A 16,881-nucleotide genomic window follows, 5' to 3' on the forward strand; every position below is an offset into this window, starting at 1 on the left:
AGGTTACCATATGAAAGAGACAAACATCTAACGGGCAGTTCTGGCTAAGGGCTGATTATTAAAATTTCACTTTCCTAATTTTAATATGATATTACTATAAATAAATTAGATAAAAAGAATTCTATACAGCAAAATAGAACAAGTATTTTTGGGGAAAAGTACGGATTACAAGGACAGAAGTTAATTATAGTTATCAAAATTTGATTTTGTAATAGAATGTCAAGAAATCAAAATTGACATTTCGGCTGGCGAAATTTTGCATTTTTCGTCACAATTTTCTTAGCTGGTATTTCTTTTCCTTTCATCAATTTTGGGGTTTTCTCGGGCAAGATATATTACTCTCACAGTGCCTCTCAGTCTCCACCCAGGTGCATTAATGGGTACCGGCAAATTGGACGCTGGAGGAAACTCCTGCGATGAACTAGCACTCCATCCAGAGGGAGGTGGCGGGGGGGGGGGGGGGGGGCGGGGGGGAAAGTAGAAATATTACTAGTCCCTTAATACTATGGAAGTCAACGATAAGAACCGGCCTGATGATGAACTAGGCCTGAACACGGACTTAACCTTTTACGTTCGGTCGTACCTCGTCCTGATGATCATTTAGTGTGTGACACAAAAGTTCTCAGTGATGTTATCATACACACAAACACATCTTTGCTTAGACTGATTTTAAATACATTCCAAGCTCAAGTTCTTGGGTTTAACCTGACCTGTCTGATGGATCCATTTTCTCTAAGAGGGGCAGCAGCTTTTCATCGGCGAGCTGTTTCACGTGCAGCTGAAGACTGAGCAGCTGAACCTCATGATGGAGTCTAACAAGCTCGTAAAGCTCCTGCACAAAAAAAAGAAAACAAACAAGACAAGTAGTCTGTGCCAGTCGCCTTCTCAGTATCACTCTCAAATCAGCCTTAACAGACAAACTTCTCTTTGAGTCATTATTATTTTTGTTCGATAAAATCTCTTCCAGTCTCTACAAAAAGTAGCGACATAACTTATTCGGTTTGAATAAAACAAGGTTTTGCATTTCCTCATAGAGTTCACTGGAAGAAGTACAAAGTAGATCTCAGATACGACGAGCTCCTGCGACTGATGAATAGTTTAAAGCAGCGAGAGAGCTGGTTTATTCAGAGACAATAAACACAGCAGTGGTAACTTTGATGATTTGATTTGACAAATCAAACACACACAACACAGAAGATGTCGAGCGAGATAGGAAGGAGGACGGATTATTGGAAGGACGAGACAATTTCAAAAAAAAGTGTTTCCACTAAGCGCTTAAGTGGGCGGGTACTTGATTGATTATTCCAGGGAAGGCAATTATTCGAGGAAATACGGTATTTATTTACTTCCAACTTTACCTTGGCAGAGGAGTAAGTGAAATCTACAGTACCACATTTCTTGTTAAATTCCCGGAATAGTCCACCGCTTGGCTAGTCGTCAATTTCATCAGGCAACCAGCGAGAAAGAAGGACACAACCATTACTCTGCTCTTGCTGAGCACGCGAGTCTTTCAGTGCGAGGTCCCGATCAAACGCACTGCAGTTCCCGCAAGGACAGCGCGTTGTACGTTGTTCTTCTGCTGAGGGAGAAGAAAAAAGAGAAGAGAACTACTAACTTAATGTTTAAAGTAATAGCTTCTGAACGCTAAATATTTACAATTCAAGGGAAATCAGAATGAAAAATATTAGTTGTCCCAAGCCCTCGACCCAAGCCCCTAGACCTGGGTCCAAATAGTGAAAAGTGATCAGAATGTAACTTCTCTCATCAATATTGATACAAACGCAAGCATCAAGCTCTAGAGAATAAATAATCTCATCATCAAGGAGGATTTTTTTGATCATGATCACTTCTCCCAACTAGTATAAAGGAAATGTATGAGGATCAGTTTGAAGAATTTGTATGTTGACATCAAGGCTTAAAGTCCTGTCTTTCCATTCAACAAATGCTCTTTAAAAAAACACTGAAAAAAATCGTCTCTCTTTTTCACTTGAATACCACGGAAAAGCAAACTAGCAGTTCCGGCCCTCTCGGGCTCTGTCTGAGTCACTCAACATAAGCGTTGCGTGACAAAAACAGACTGTGCTACGAGGAGTTCCTCACGTGTAAGTCAAGTCTTATTTCTGTAAAGTAGGAAAGACAGACGTAGCCAATAAACCTTAATGAATTTTCGACAGCTCGAAATATTCCCAAAAAAAAAAATGAGCCTTTTATCTGGAACTTTTTAGCTATCCAAAACCATGGTATCACGCAAGAGTTTTAAATGAGATTGCAACCTCCAACGCTGCAGTGTGGGGAAAAATTAAAATGGAGATAAACGAAAATGGAGAAAAGAATGCATGGTGTAAGAAATGAGGCTGTGATGAAAAAACCGGCACAACAACTTCAACCATGATTCACGTGTGCTTTATAAACTCGAAGTGGGAGCGATGCACATCTTTTTGGCAGCCGATTTCGCGCTATTGTGGGCGGCTGCCGTTTCGTTTGATGCTTACTGCTGTAAGATTTGCTTCGTAGGACACTGGGTTATAAACAATTTCATATTCTATGCACATATCCCATCATGTTCAAGAAAGAACTTTCCAATTTCACACCCTAACAGACAAGGATGAAGGCAAAACAAACAAATTTCCGACTGAACAACCACAATTGCAGGGTGTATCTAACAATTAACAATAGCATAATCCGGTCCAATAAAAACAATATTTGCAGACTGGATAGCAACTGGACGTTTTTATCTCTGAAGCGTTCCAAATATATCACTTCATATAAAAACAATTAACCCCAAATTTACTGTAGGCGCCAGAGTTTGTGACATTTGTTCGTGCTTCTTGCTTCGTGTTTGGTGTTAAGTTTTGCGTAATTAGTTTCTTTTGTTTTGTGCCCTTTTTGTATATGTTATGTTCATTTGCATACTCTATAAGTTCGGTTTGCGTGTAATTTATTTCAGTTAGTAGCGTCATTGGGTATGGTTAGCCAAATGTTGCAAAATTCAACAACTTGGACCTTCATATTCAACAACTTATATTTATGTTCAACAACATATATTTATATTCAACATTTTATATTTATATTGAACGATACGCATTTTCTTTCAACTTCAACCCAAATTATTTTCATTCAACAAAAATATTTGTTCAACTTCAACCAAAAATAATATCATTCAACAAAAATATTTGTTCAACTTCAACCAAAAATAATTTCATTCAACAAAAATATTTGTTCAACTTCAACCGAAAATAATTTCATTCAACAACAATATTTGTTCAACTTCAACCCAGATTATTTTCATTCAACAAAAATATTTGTTCAACTTCAACCAAAAATAATTTCATTCAACAACAATATTTGTTCAACTTCAACCACAATTATTTTTATTCAACAATAAAGTTCCCGGACATTCAAAATAGTCATTCAACAAAATTCCCCGTCCCACCCCCTGAACTACCCCGAACGCTGTCACAAATCCCTAGTGTTTTGGGTACCCAAAACACTGAAAGCGTAAAACTGATGCAAGTGAAATCATCCACAATTCTGCTCAAAACCCATTTATCTTCTTACGAAGCTTTGTCTCAATAAATTAAAGCGTTCTTTAGCTTGATATAAACACAATACGTCTCTGAAAATAGTCGCAATTCATAACAGACTGTCTGATCCGAGTCCGCAGTTATAACGACATATAAAACCGAATTCACGCGCCAAAGATCCTTGTATGAACATGCGCTTGGTGCCTATCGATAACCCTTGAAATGCACGTTATTTAAAACGAGAAAGGCGCTTTCTAAACCTCCGATAGTGCGGCGATTAAAATCAATGTGCGAACGAACGGCCGTCACGCAATATGCAGGTCTCAAGCTGTGACCGACCTCTGTATGTTTGCCTGTCGGAAATAAACTCTGGCTTAGACTTGTTTGTCGCTCTTTCCTTGACCATCCCTCCTAGTGTACGTAGATTTTGCCGGGGAACAGTTCTCTATGCCATGAAATAAGTTTTTTGCTTCGGAGACAAAACCAAAATAAATATAAATAAAGTATATACAAGGCTAATCCTTGGATACAGGGAAAGTCTTAGACTTGTTTATTTCTCGCTCTTTCCTTAACCATCCCTCCTATTAGATTTTGCCATCAAAGCAGTTTTTTTCTTCGGAGACAATTCTATAAAAAATGCAAATAAAGTAGACAAGACTACGTCCTTTGAACACTGGGAAAGTGGGATACTTAAATCCCTGGTGATATATGGGTATCCCTTTCCAATATGCTTGTTTGTTATCGTTTCTTTAATTCAGGCTAGCCAAATCGACCGAGGATTAAAAGGCAAAGCAAACCTTTTATATCTTCATCTTATATATTCCGGCTTATATACTCTGGCTTAGACTTGTTTGTCGCTCTTTCCTTGACCATCCCTCCTAGTATATGTAGATTTTGCCGGAATATATAAGATGAAGATATAAAAGGTTTGCTTTGCCTTTTAATCCTCGGTCGATTTGGCTAGCCTGAATTAAAGAAACGATAACAAACAAGCATATTGGAAAGGGATACCCATATATCACCAGGGATTTAAGTATCCCACTTTCCCAGTGTTCAAAGGACGTAGTCTTGTCTACTTTATTTGCATTTTTTATAGAATTGTCTCCGAAGAAAAAAACTGCTTTGATGGCAAAATCTAATAGGAGGGATGGTTAAGGAAAGAGCGAGAAATAAACAAGTCTAAGACTTTCCCTGTATCCAAGGATTAGCCTTGTATATACTTTATTTATATTTATTTTGGTTTTGTCTCCGAAGCAAAAAACTTATTTCATGGCATAGAGAACTGTTCCCCGGCAAAATCTACGTACACTAGGAGGGATGGTCAAGGAAAGAGCGACAAACAAGTCTAAGCCAGAGTTTATTTCCGACAGGCAACACATACAGAGGTCGGTCACAGCTTGAGACCTGCATATTGCGTGACGGCCGTTCGTTCGCACATTGATTTTAATCGCCGCACTATCGGAGGTTTAGAAAGCGCCTTTCTCGTTTTAAATAACGTGCATTTCAAGGGTTATCGATAGGCACCAAGCGCATGTTCATACAAGGATCTTTGGCGCGTGAATTCGGTTTTATATGTCGTTATAACTGCGGACTCGGATCAGACAGTCTGTTATGAATTGCGACTATTTTCAGAGACGTATTGTGTTTATATCAAGCTAAAGAACGCTTTAATTTATTGAGACAAAGCTTCGTAAGAAGATAAATGGGTTTTGAGCAGAATTGTGGATGATTTCACTTGCATCAGTTTTACGCTTTCAGTGTTTTGGGTACCCAAAACACTAGGGATTTGTGACAGCGTTCGGGGTAGTTCAGGGGGTGGGACGGGGAATTTTGTTGAATGACTATTTTGAATGTCCGGGAACTTTATTGTTGAATAAAAATAATTGTGGTTGAAGTTGAACAAATATTGTTGTTGAATGAAATTATTTTTGGTTGAAGTTGAACAAATATTTTTGTTGAATGAAAATAATCTGGGTTGAAGTTGAACAAATATTGTTGTTGAATGAAATTATTTTCGGTTGAAGTTGAACAAATATTTTTGTTGAATGAAATTATTTTTGGTTGAAGTTGAACAAATATTTTTGTTGAATGATATTATTTTTGGTTGAAGTTGAACAAATATTTTTGTTGAATGAAAATAATTTGGGTTGAAGTTGAAAGAAAATGCGTATCGTTCAATATAAATATAAAATGTTGAATATAAATATATGTTGTTGAACATAAATATAAGTTGTTGAATATGAAGGTCCAAGTTGTTGAATTTTGCAACATTTGGCTAACCATAATTGGGTACTACGAGCGTCTCTGGTTTTCGGTTCGTCTTTGGTTTTTCACATTCGTCTTGTAAGTTTCTTCGTTTATTTCGCTTTGCCGCTTTTCTGCATTCTTCATGTTCGGTGGTTGTTAGTTATTTTATGTTCATTCCCGTGTTTGTAATTTGTTATTTTCAGTTACCGTGTTTCGATCATTGGGGAAATAAATTTCTATGTAACGGAAGATCGGAAACGAGTTAAAAGCGTGTACGACTTTATTTACTAAACCAGTAGATATTAAGAAAAATTTGAAATTAAGTCTGCAATACTATAGCAACCGATTTTAATGTTTTGACATTAAGCTTAGTGACCTCCCACAGAGAAAAGCACTTCACCGTCGACGAACCAGCGACGCGTGGAATAATCTTTGACAAGAAAGATGGCCGAAAGTACACTAGTAGAGCCCGTTTATCCAGCAAACAGCCCCTATTGCTGGGATATGATGCAAACACTTGACAAAATCCGCAGAGAAAATTTATTGTCAGACGTTACACTTAATGTGGAAGGGCAATCCTTCGCCGCACATCGATGTGTTTTGGCCGCCAGCAGCAAGTTCTTTTACAGTTTATTCACCAACGACATGAAAGAGAAGTCGGCGTCAATCGTAAGCCTCGAAGGAATTCCAGTTATGGTCATGGATCAACTTTTATCTTACCTTTACACGGGCGAGATTAAAGTAAGTGAAGCGAACGCCGAAGATCTCATTGCGTCCGCGAACTACTTGCTTCTACCCCGACTCAAAAACATTGCTTGCAAATTTATCGAACGACATATGTCTGCCTCAAACTGCATCTTCAATTACCTGTTTGCCGAGAAATACGAATGCAAGGAATTGCAAAACTACGCTTGTGAATTAATCAAGCAGAACTTTGCGACAGTCGGCAAGTCGAAGGAATTTTCGCAACTTTCCGGCGATCACATTAAGGATTTAATTTCTAGCGACGACATCGTGATCCGAGCCGAGGAAGACATCTTTGAAATAATCGTGGAATGGATCGGGCAAAATCAAGAGGAGAGGGAGCGATATTTCGCGGACTTGTTTGGTCACGTTCGAGTGAGCACGATATCACAGCATTATTTATACACAAAACTGATGAGCCACGAGCTAGTGCAGGGAGATGGTAAATGTCGACAAATATTGATGGACGAGATGCGCTGGCGAGCCTTGTACGCAGGACAGGAAATCTCTCCACAAAGACCAAGAACCTGTCTGCAGAGCCATGAAGACGCTATCATCACATGTGGTGGGCTGTCTCCAGATGGACTTGTCCGCAACCTCACCCTCTGTTATGTACCAGCTGCAAAAACCTGGTACCAGTTAGCCCCTATGCTTTCCAGGCGGTGTCGACATGGTTTTGCAGCCTGCCAAGGCTTTGTTTACGCCGTTGGTGGTAAAGGAGAAGACTCCTTCCATTCTAGTGTGGAGCGATATGACCCACGTACTAATACCTGGAACTATGTAGCACCACTGCCCAAGAAAGTCAAGTTAGTGGGTACAGCCACCTTACAAGGGTCTCTCTACATTGCAGGTGGTATTGAATTTACCACTGAGCAGGGACGAAGACGCTGTGACACTGTACAGAGGTACAACCCTTCAACAAATTCTTGGAGTTTGGTTGCACCACTCAGCAGTCGCAGGTCCTCAGTTTGCCTTGTGACAGACGCACACTATTTATATTCCATTGGTGGTCTTGGTGATGATGATTTCCTGTCTGCCGTCGAGCGCTATGACCTTAAGTTAAACACCTGGACACAAATGGCCCCCATGAGTGAAAAGCGTGGTTGTGCTTGTGGAGTGTCCCTTGAAAAGAAGATTTATGTCTTTGGTGGTACTGTTGATGCATTTTCCAGACATGCCAGTGTAAGTTGCGAGGTTTATGACATAACTCTGAATGAATGGCATTCTATTGCTTCCATGAATGTTCCAAGATTTCATGCCAGTGCAGTGCTTTTGCGAGATCAGATTTATGTGTTTGGCGGAATTGGAAGTGAGAGTGTCGACCGCCATAATTCTCGAATGGTGGAGTGTTATGATGTGCAGAAGAATCAGTGGGTTGCAGCACATTCAATGCCATATGAGGAGACATACTTCAGAGGGTGCCCAGTCAGCATGTTTAAAGACTTACTTCACTCTCTAAACAAAGTAACAATTCCTTAGCAGAGTCAGTTTTACAACACCATCATTACAAATATCAAAGTACATTATAGTAAGGTTAAGCAAGGTATTATTTCTTATGCTTGTCTATTAAGAGAAAAAAAAAACTAAACATCTGAAAGATATCAAAATTAGAACTTTTCTAAAGAAACGCTTATTCAGATTTTAATTTTCTTTGCTTTGGATCAAGAAGATCATTACAAATTTTATTCAGCTTATTTTAATACTGCTAATTTCATTTACTCTGACATCTAGCAATAAAAATTATGAACACAAGATGATGCTTTCAAAGTCATCAAATACAGCAAGTCAGAAGTGTGACAAATTGAATTGTTTTTTTATACACACCTTTCAATTCTCCCTGGTGGGGAGAGTTTGGCTACTGAAAATGTAAAATTAAAAGTACTTTCACTACTTTCTATAACTGTGGCAACATCATAACATGTACAAATGTAAATTGAAAAGAAAATCACTCCTCCAAAGAGAGTTATGTCATTTCCTTTCCTAATTTTCGATTTTTCAACAATTTACAAGAGCTAGTGTTTATAGTTCTATTTTGAATTCTTTTCTCAGTCTTGTGCGGTCATCCTTGTCTGCTGAGAGAAAATGATGAAAGCATGTTATTGTTATCCTACTGGATCAACATGGCTTGAGTGTAAATCAAAACACAAACTGGTAGATATGACTTTATTGAAAGAAGTGAATCCACTCAAGTTCAAATTTTTTTTTTTTTTGAATTATATACTGAACTTGCAATGTCTACTTATAAATGGACAATACTAAGCAGAAATAATTTTTATTAGAAAATACTACAAGAGATGATTTAGGGTTAGAGTTTTAGCGGTAAGCCCTGAGCAGATTGGGTTAGGTGACCGTCAATCTGGTGCTCCTGGTTTTAAAAACTTGATTTAGTCAGAACAGGACAATTTTACTTGTATTTTAGTCGCGCTTGGTTGCGTACAGACTTTCTAAAAGTCCTTTCCAATGATACTTCCATTGTTAGTTTCGCGCTCGCCCTCGCGATTTCGTCGCTCAAAAATTACGCTCGTCGCTCGCTCGAGATAAGTAAGTCAAGGTTTAAGAAAAGGTCGACTTGTGGCAAGTCTAGGTTGCGTAGTGGATGGGCGGACCGTGTGCGTACTTTCCAAAGTAGAGAGCGTCCTTAAAACTCTCTAACGCCAGCTACTGTACGAAATGGTCAGCAGTCAATTCTATCTGCCAACAGAATTTGCGCTTATGCTAATGCTTGTGTAACAAACCGCAAATGACGCACACAAAGACACGTGACGCTGTCAGCGCTAAAGAACAAACTTGGTCTGTAAAATATTTGCTTCGACAAGCACCAATTCTCTCTAAGTACTCATACAGCCGGGGGCGTAAAAACGTGCATGTGAAAAACAAGGAGCGCACGCCTTTCCCGGGATATTTTATATAGCTTCTTAGATTGAAAAAGAAAAAGAACCAAAACTATATTTGAATTTACAATTGCAATACATAGAACCGAACGTTCCAAAGAAATGAGAAATGGTGCTTAACGCAAGTTTACAAAACTACCAAAATGGTGAAATGTTCGCTAATAAATTCGCGAAAGGCTTGTATAATGCCTACTTTCTTCAGCTGTTAGAGGGTTATCAATACTTTTAATAGAAATAATATTTCTTTGTTTCTTGCCAATGGATATATGAAAAACATACACACCTTCTCTCAGCACAACCTCTCGTCATTTTCTTGTGGCTGCTTCTCAGCTTCGTTTAGATCATCCTCTTCTGTGATGTCTTTCTGCGCCGCTGTTCCTTCATTCTCCAACAACTTTAAAACCACCACAGTAATTATCCCGCCGATGACAGCAAACACAGCACTCCGGAAAATTTGCTCGTGAGAAAACATCTCTGCTAGGTATTGCTTAGAAAGCTACGATCTTTGCTAACGAGATGTAGTACAGTCGATGAAATAACACTAGTACTGCTACACATGCAACTACACGACTCCACCACCCACGCAACTCACTGACTGAACTGACTGAATTGTCTGAAACAACAGCTGTAAGTGTATGCATGACCTAACAGTACCCCGAAAAGTTTCTAATTTATGGGTTCTCCGTCGCTAGGCAACGGTGTTTTGCAAAACAAAGAGGCGTCAGGGGGGCCCGTCTTATATCGATTACCGTAAATTACATAACCAAATCAGGACGGTCAGAGTTGAAAGTTCCACTAGTGAAGCAAAAATCGTTCGAATTGGAGCGGGAGGGAGGAAGCCTTTTCCAAGCCGACCACACAACGGGGAAATGAACTATCCTTCATTGCATTGGAGGGGAAAATCGAGCAGCCTTGACTTAGTCTATAGAAAGCTGCTACAAACACCTCAAACCCCCCCCGTCCCCCCCCCCCCAAAAAAAAACAAACGAAAAGAAAAACAAAAAAAACGCGCACTTTTAGGTGGTCACCTTTCACTTGAATCGCGAATCATTAATATTTGATCGATTCCTCGAGTCGTGAGTTTCGGACGAACAGTTATAGTACAATGAAATCCTACCGAAACCATAACTCATGCTGAAAAGACGAATGGAAGCATGAAGATTACAGCGAGAAGCGAAAAAACAACAGTTATGACGCGCGACGGAGACTAACAGGCCCGCCACGGTTACAGGTGAATCGATTTACAGTTGAGGCATGAACAAGTGAGTAAATCAATCTGTGCGCCAAACATTTGTGTGTAATTTCAAATCACATTTCATTCAGATTGTCGCTTGTTTACCATATGGTTCTTACATGTTTCATCCTTAGGAAGGTTAAAGAAACTTACGGCATTTTTAATCAACCTACTATTTGCCCACGTCATGCAATGACTACAGCAAACTGGTACTTGCATTCTTTACGCAGAAACTTATCTGTAAACGTGTCACGGGTAAGGTTGAAGGTTGTTTTCCCAGCGAGATCTAACCAAACGCCCTGAAAGAAACCCAACACTATTTACATTTTTAATGAAATATGTCATTTTCGGGGAATCCCCTCGTTCAATTCAATTATGCATAATACCATAAATGACAGTAGCAGTCACGCTACTTCACACCTCCCACTGTCTACAAGTCCTCTCGGTATTGTATTTTCATTTCACTCGGTCACATGTCATTCCCATCTCGGAAACTCTGGAAAGAACCTTGTTTGGAAGCCATTAAAAAAAATTCAAGTGACAAGCGTAAATACACATTACGCGAACACAAAATTCCTCTGCGATCTATTTACTGTGTACTCTAACGAAAAAAAACAAAACCTCCAACTTCAGCTTATACATATTTTTAAAAGAACAGGAGAGAAAACAACTGGATATAAGCTGGTTGTTGTGAATCAAAGCTACGGTCAAAACAAGCCTGATTCGCTTGGGTCACGACGACAAATTATCCTTGAATAAACTCTACTCTGTATTATATGCCTTGCCACTGAGAGGACAGAATTTACAATCATATATTTTACCAGGGTGGTTGTTATTTCTACTGGTAGGTTGTCTGCTACTCTACCTTGTAATTTTCTTTGAAGGAGGACAGTTTCGCCAAAAAGAGGATTAAATTTAGACTACTTTATATAATTTAACAACACCGTTACTGTGATAGGAAAAAAAAAAACTAATAAAGCTAAGTCAACAAAGAGGATTATGACATTTCCTTTGACTGCTTGCAATAACTGCTGTTTGTCGCTCTGTTTGTCAATTCCTTTCCGTATGTCAGCCTTGAGCGGTCGACCATGTCTGGAGAAAGAAACAGGACACATAATTATTACAAAGAAAACTCAAAAATTAAGATAGGCTATGAATAAATTAAAATTGTTTTAAAAGGAGTCTTTTTGATCTTGCATTTATAATCTAGACAGTTTATTAAAATACGGTGATACTAACCAAGCTGAAAATCATTTGCAAAATATACCAAAGAAATACAAATACAAAGGCATTCACAACATATCAGTCTTGCGTCATAGACATTCCCTTCTCTTTCTGGCATCTCGCGAGTGCTTGGCGAGAGCACGGATAATAGAAGACTGGAGTATCCATGGTGAGAGACGAGAGGGAACCCTCGCGTCCCTTGCCGAGTAGAAAGACAAGAGAATATCTGTCTCACAGCGTAGGAAAAAAAACGAAAGATATTTTAAACAAAATACCGAAACAAAAGACAACTAAATCCTGCCGAAATTATATCGGTAATAAAAATGTTCCTATTACAATTTAAAGGTGAGACTTTTGCTTCAAATGCAATATACAATCCTAGATCATTCTGCGAGGGACGTCAATTCCTCTAGCTTGTTTTATTAGACATTAAAAAAAAAAAACGCTGCCTTTTAGCTCGATCAGAGACAAGAGACACAAGCACAGATATGCCTTTATTGTACAGGGTGTGGTAGGTTCACAAGTATTTCCAGTACGGTGAAAATTTTGCGGTAAACATTGCCCATGTTTGCCCGTTTTCGCTGTCACGAAGGACTTCAATTCTGACAATGTTGGCCTTTTTCGCTTTAGTGAAGGATTTTTGTGGTCAAGATATTTTCACCACCAAATATCTGTCATTAACACTGTCTCTAAAACTCTTATGAACCTACTAAAAGAACCCTGATCGTTAAAACATTTAGGGTTTGGATTTTTCACCAACATTTCTAGCTGTAAGGTAGATCAAGTAAGGGAATTTGCAATAGAAAGAGCATTACACTTTCTCTGCCCATATAGTTCTTCTCATTATCAAGTCGCAACAAGGCAGAGGTTTGTTTACCTCTAGAAGTCTGCAATTACGTCACAGGACACGTGTTTGGAAGCCATTCTCCTGATGAAACTAAATGTATTTGTTTTGAGGGAAGGCGAGTTAAGAATCAATGTAACAAAAAAAGGTCTGATTGATCATGAAAAGTTCAACATTATTGAGATAAAGGCATTAAGACAACCTCGTTAAACTTAGGAATGGCTCGTTAAGTATTAACATCAGGCAGGGCCCATCAGGCAAGGAAATAACACTGTACTGTACGTAATTTGTAAAGTTTCTAAATTCCAAGCGAAATAGCACTTTTAGATATAAACACTCTAATCAAATTTTACCTGCTAGATACAGTAATATACACTCACCATTAACAGCATCTTTCGTCGTATTCCTGAGGAACATTCTGAGATTCCTGAAAATCTCTCTGTCCACTGATCTCTCTCGGCGTCGCTTCTCCTCCACCGATCGCGAGTCCAAACAATAGAAGAGAACCTATTTCTTTTTGTCTAAATGTGTACTTTCAAACTCTTGAAATGATTTGTTGCGGGTGTTGACAGTTTGTTCTTGCTTATTTTTCAGGTACATTCTTTTAATTAAACTGAATGTTGTCTGATGAATTTTAAACCCGCTTAGACTACGTTGACTCTCACACATGTTGCGCGGTAACGGTCATTGCGTGACGCCCAGCTGCCAAAGCCATAATTCAAAACCAAGCAAACTTATTTCCGGGTATAAATTTGTCCCTTCTACCGCCAAACGTGCTCGTTTTTCATTTGTTGACAGTTTATTTGTTAACTTTTCATGATCCATACAACTACTGATTCAAGATCTTTTTACAGGACAGAATTACGAAATACAGCAACCATGCCTCCTTAGGTTGGAAGTACAAACATTTCGGAAAAGATCGTCCGTTCACCCTTCGATTATTTCTGCAGTACTTAAACAACGGCGGCCATGTAACAGTATACCAGTTAGAACATCTATGATAAACACATCTTGTGAATACACATTTTACTGTAAACTACTTATAGAGAAATATTGTGAATACATATTTTATCGTAGACTATTAACTGGTAAGAGATTACGATCATTTTCTCTTGTAACTGTTTATTGAAGAAGACTGAACAATTAACAAAGTCTAATGAGGCCTGAACACAAGATCACGGCAATAAAACTCAACGATCAGAGAAAACATCTGATCAATACAATATTTGATCAATAACTAAGGCAGCGTTAGCTACCGTCACATTCTTGGAGGCGATACTAGTCCTACCATGCGTCATAAAAGCCTCTGACACAGTTCAGAGAGAAACGACAGGTATTTACAATTCTCTGATCAAAACTGTCCGCGTCACCTGTTGACACTCGTCTGTAATGAAAGGAATATGTTTGCTCCTCTGCTCTTCCGAGAATCAAAACACAAGACATCAACATCACATTTAACACTTTTTCTCCTTCCCTACTACAATAGTTCACGACAAGACTTCTTGAAGACCTTTATAACATTCAAGGTTAAAATTTGCCAATTTGGAGCGGGTCAGTTGTAGGTTCTGATATCCCTCAGTGGGAATAACCTCCATATTTTGACATATGAGTACATTTTATACGAATATCGAGGCTGAAATTTGGGACTTTTTAAAAATATTTTAAGAATAAATCCCAGGATGTAATTTTGAAAAGAATATAATTTTGTGAAAGTGAAGTATGATCATCACAGTAAATTTTCCAATTTAAGCAACTGGAAAGACGAAGCCTGAAAAAAATTAGGGCTTCAACGGGACTCGAACCCGTGACCTCCGCGATACCGGTGCGATGCTCTACCAACTGAGCTATGAAGCCACACATTGGGAGCGAGGTCACGGGAAGATATGAACTCAATTTTAAAATTGACCTCGCTCCCAATGTGTGGCTTCATTGCTCAGTTGGTAGAGCATCGCACCGGTATCGCGGAGGTCACGGGTTCGAGTCCCGTTGAAGCCCTGATTTTTTTCAGGCTTCTTCTTTCCAGTTGCTTAAATTGGAAAATTTACTGCGATGATCATACTTCACTTTCATCTACTACCCCAGTTCAAATATGAATTATTTCATATATACTTCACAATATAATTTTGTGTTGGAAATTTGTAAATACAGTACAATACAATTATATCTTTCAACTAAACTGTATAAAATTCTTCCTTTCTCTAAACAGCAAAACTGGCCAAAAAGCAACAAAAAAAAGCACTGGCCGTACGTTCGATCCATTTCTGCAAGAAGTTATGTGTGTCATATCAGGCTTAAACGCTTACAGTATGGCTCCAAAATTACTTCAACTTCATCCAGACACCAAATACATTCGAAAACAAAAATGTTATACGCTATAATCTAAGAATATTCACAGGAATATTTTCAGCCTAAAATCGGAAGAAAAATAAGAATATTCAGCCTCGGCCGGAAAAACAATATTCATATATACAAGAAGAGTGTATGCTTTCTATGGATGTCTTTTATAAATGAGATATGGTTACCGAATTAGCATACGACTAAAATACTGTCTCGGGAGCGATTTGCAGCAATTTGGTGGAAATCAAATCTTTGGGGGAAAACAATTTTCCTCTCCATTTTTCACACAAATACTTCAAAAAGCGCACTTACTTGCTTAGCAAAACCTCTCGTCATGTTCTTGCGGGCGCTTCCGAGGCTTTAAATCACCCGGTCCTACGATCTCTCTATGCCCTGCTCCTATGTTCTCCAATAACTTTAAAAAGAATACAGAGATAATTCCACCGACTGCACCAAACACTGCACTCCAGAAAAATTCTTCACATGGAAACATTTCTGCTTGTTTGTCAAAGGCCAAATGTCCCACACTGTTGGAAAGATTTCATCCGGAATGAAGTGATTTTCGTTACCTGAGCAGGATGTGATCGACTCTCTATGATTCACCATTCGATCGCAACGTCACGTCTTCAGACGACACGGCTCCTTGGCCGAATTTGAGCTATGAGCTGTTTTTGCGCCCTGTCGATCAAAATCCCAGTTAACATGAACAGCAGCCAAGGAATGCTATTTAGATGATGCGGCCTGTAATTTCAAACAATAAATTTAGCGTGATCTCCAGCTGATCTTTACGAACAAAGGTCGTATGTGCCACCATGCGGAAGAACGCAAGCCATAGGAGAGAGAGGGGCTGGTAACACGGAAATTTGCCAGAAAGAACTCGGCTTTAGTGTTGTCACTATCGCCTTTTTCTTTTGCCTTGATCTGTTGATATGTCTGAAAAGCTCGATGCAACCAAAAATATTTTGGAAGACTTTCCATCAGTCACCATACGATACACATTTCACGGCGGAGTTAATTAAGTATTGGGCTTATAATTAATTCTTATGACGGAAAAGATTTCCACATCAGGTTTCGCAATTTATATGCCCAGGTCGCACTAGAGCCAATTTTGTTTGTATAAGTAATAAATCTGTCAACAAGCAGCACAAAATAACTGCGACCCTCAGTTTCAAAAACTTGCCAAATTTTTGCGGATTGCCAAAATTTCGCCAATCTTCAAAGAAGCCGAAGTGCTGCCTCGGAGGCTTCAAAATTTTGGCAAAGCAAACAATTTTGGTTTTTTTTAACCATTTAACTGTCATATTCTTTAAAACAAGTCTAGATAAAATTACGGCGAGAAAACAATTTTGACGGCTCGTCCAGTTTGGCACGTGCGATGGCGGGACAAAATCATTTTTTACCCGGTCCATCTGATGCTTTTTACAAGTTATTTCAATGCAAGCGAGGAATATGAGCGGCGTTTTTATTCAGATTCTTATGACCCGTACCCTGGATCCGGTTACTGGCAGCAATTTGAAGAGAAGACTTCAGCGAGACAATCTTCTTCGATCGCAAGTGGCGCAAGCAACAACACAAACGCAAGCCGAGCAAAATCTGCTCGTCCAATTATGGGCCGAAAATCACGAGTTGCTGTAGAGCGGAGAGCCAAGAACATGAAGTTTGGAGAAAAATCTGCGAAGAGTTAGACTCTCGCATGGAATCTAATAAAATACTTAATTGAGAAATTTAGATCTTGTGACGTATATTTCAATCAGTAACGTTTTGGTTTCAACATGTTGGTCTACTGCGACCAAAATTTGGTACTTGCGAAAATGTTGCCAATTTTTTCCCTCGCCA

The 16,881-nt window shown here is 38.9% G+C and overlaps 1 protein-coding gene and 1 pseudogene across 2 annotated transcripts in view; one reads left to right on the top strand and one right to left on the bottom strand.

Annotated features, from left to right (window-relative positions):
• Nucleotides 1-16,881, bottom strand: part of LOC145490478 (uncharacterized) — a 29,619-nt pseudogene that overhangs the window by 1,489 nt on the left and 11,249 nt on the right. The window contains exons 6-7 of the transcript XR_014049703.1: nt 1,359-1,579; nt 711-832 (exon numbers count right to left, since the gene is read on the bottom strand). The product of XR_014049703.1 is annotated as an uncharacterized LOC145490478 (transcript). The remainder of the gene's footprint in view (nt 1-710; nt 833-1,358; nt 1,580-16,881) is intronic.
• Nucleotides 6,116-16,881, top strand: part of LOC145491002 (kelch-like protein 2) — a 167,416-nt gene continuing 156,650 nt past the window's right edge. Inside the window, exon 1 of the mRNA XM_081470134.1 lies at nt 6,116-8,859. Coding sequence (XP_081326260.1) covers nt 6,216-7,994 — 1,779 coding nt within the window. The 5' untranslated portion in view covers nt 6,116-6,215 and the 3' untranslated portion in view covers nt 7,995-8,859. The remainder of the gene's footprint in view (nt 8,860-16,881) is intronic.

Source organism: Orbicella franksi, chromosome 6 (assembly GCF_964199315.1).
Source record: "Orbicella franksi chromosome 6, jaOrbFran1.1, whole genome shotgun sequence".
NCBI classification, from domain to species: Eukaryota; Metazoa; Cnidaria; class Anthozoa; order Scleractinia; family Merulinidae; genus Orbicella; species Orbicella franksi.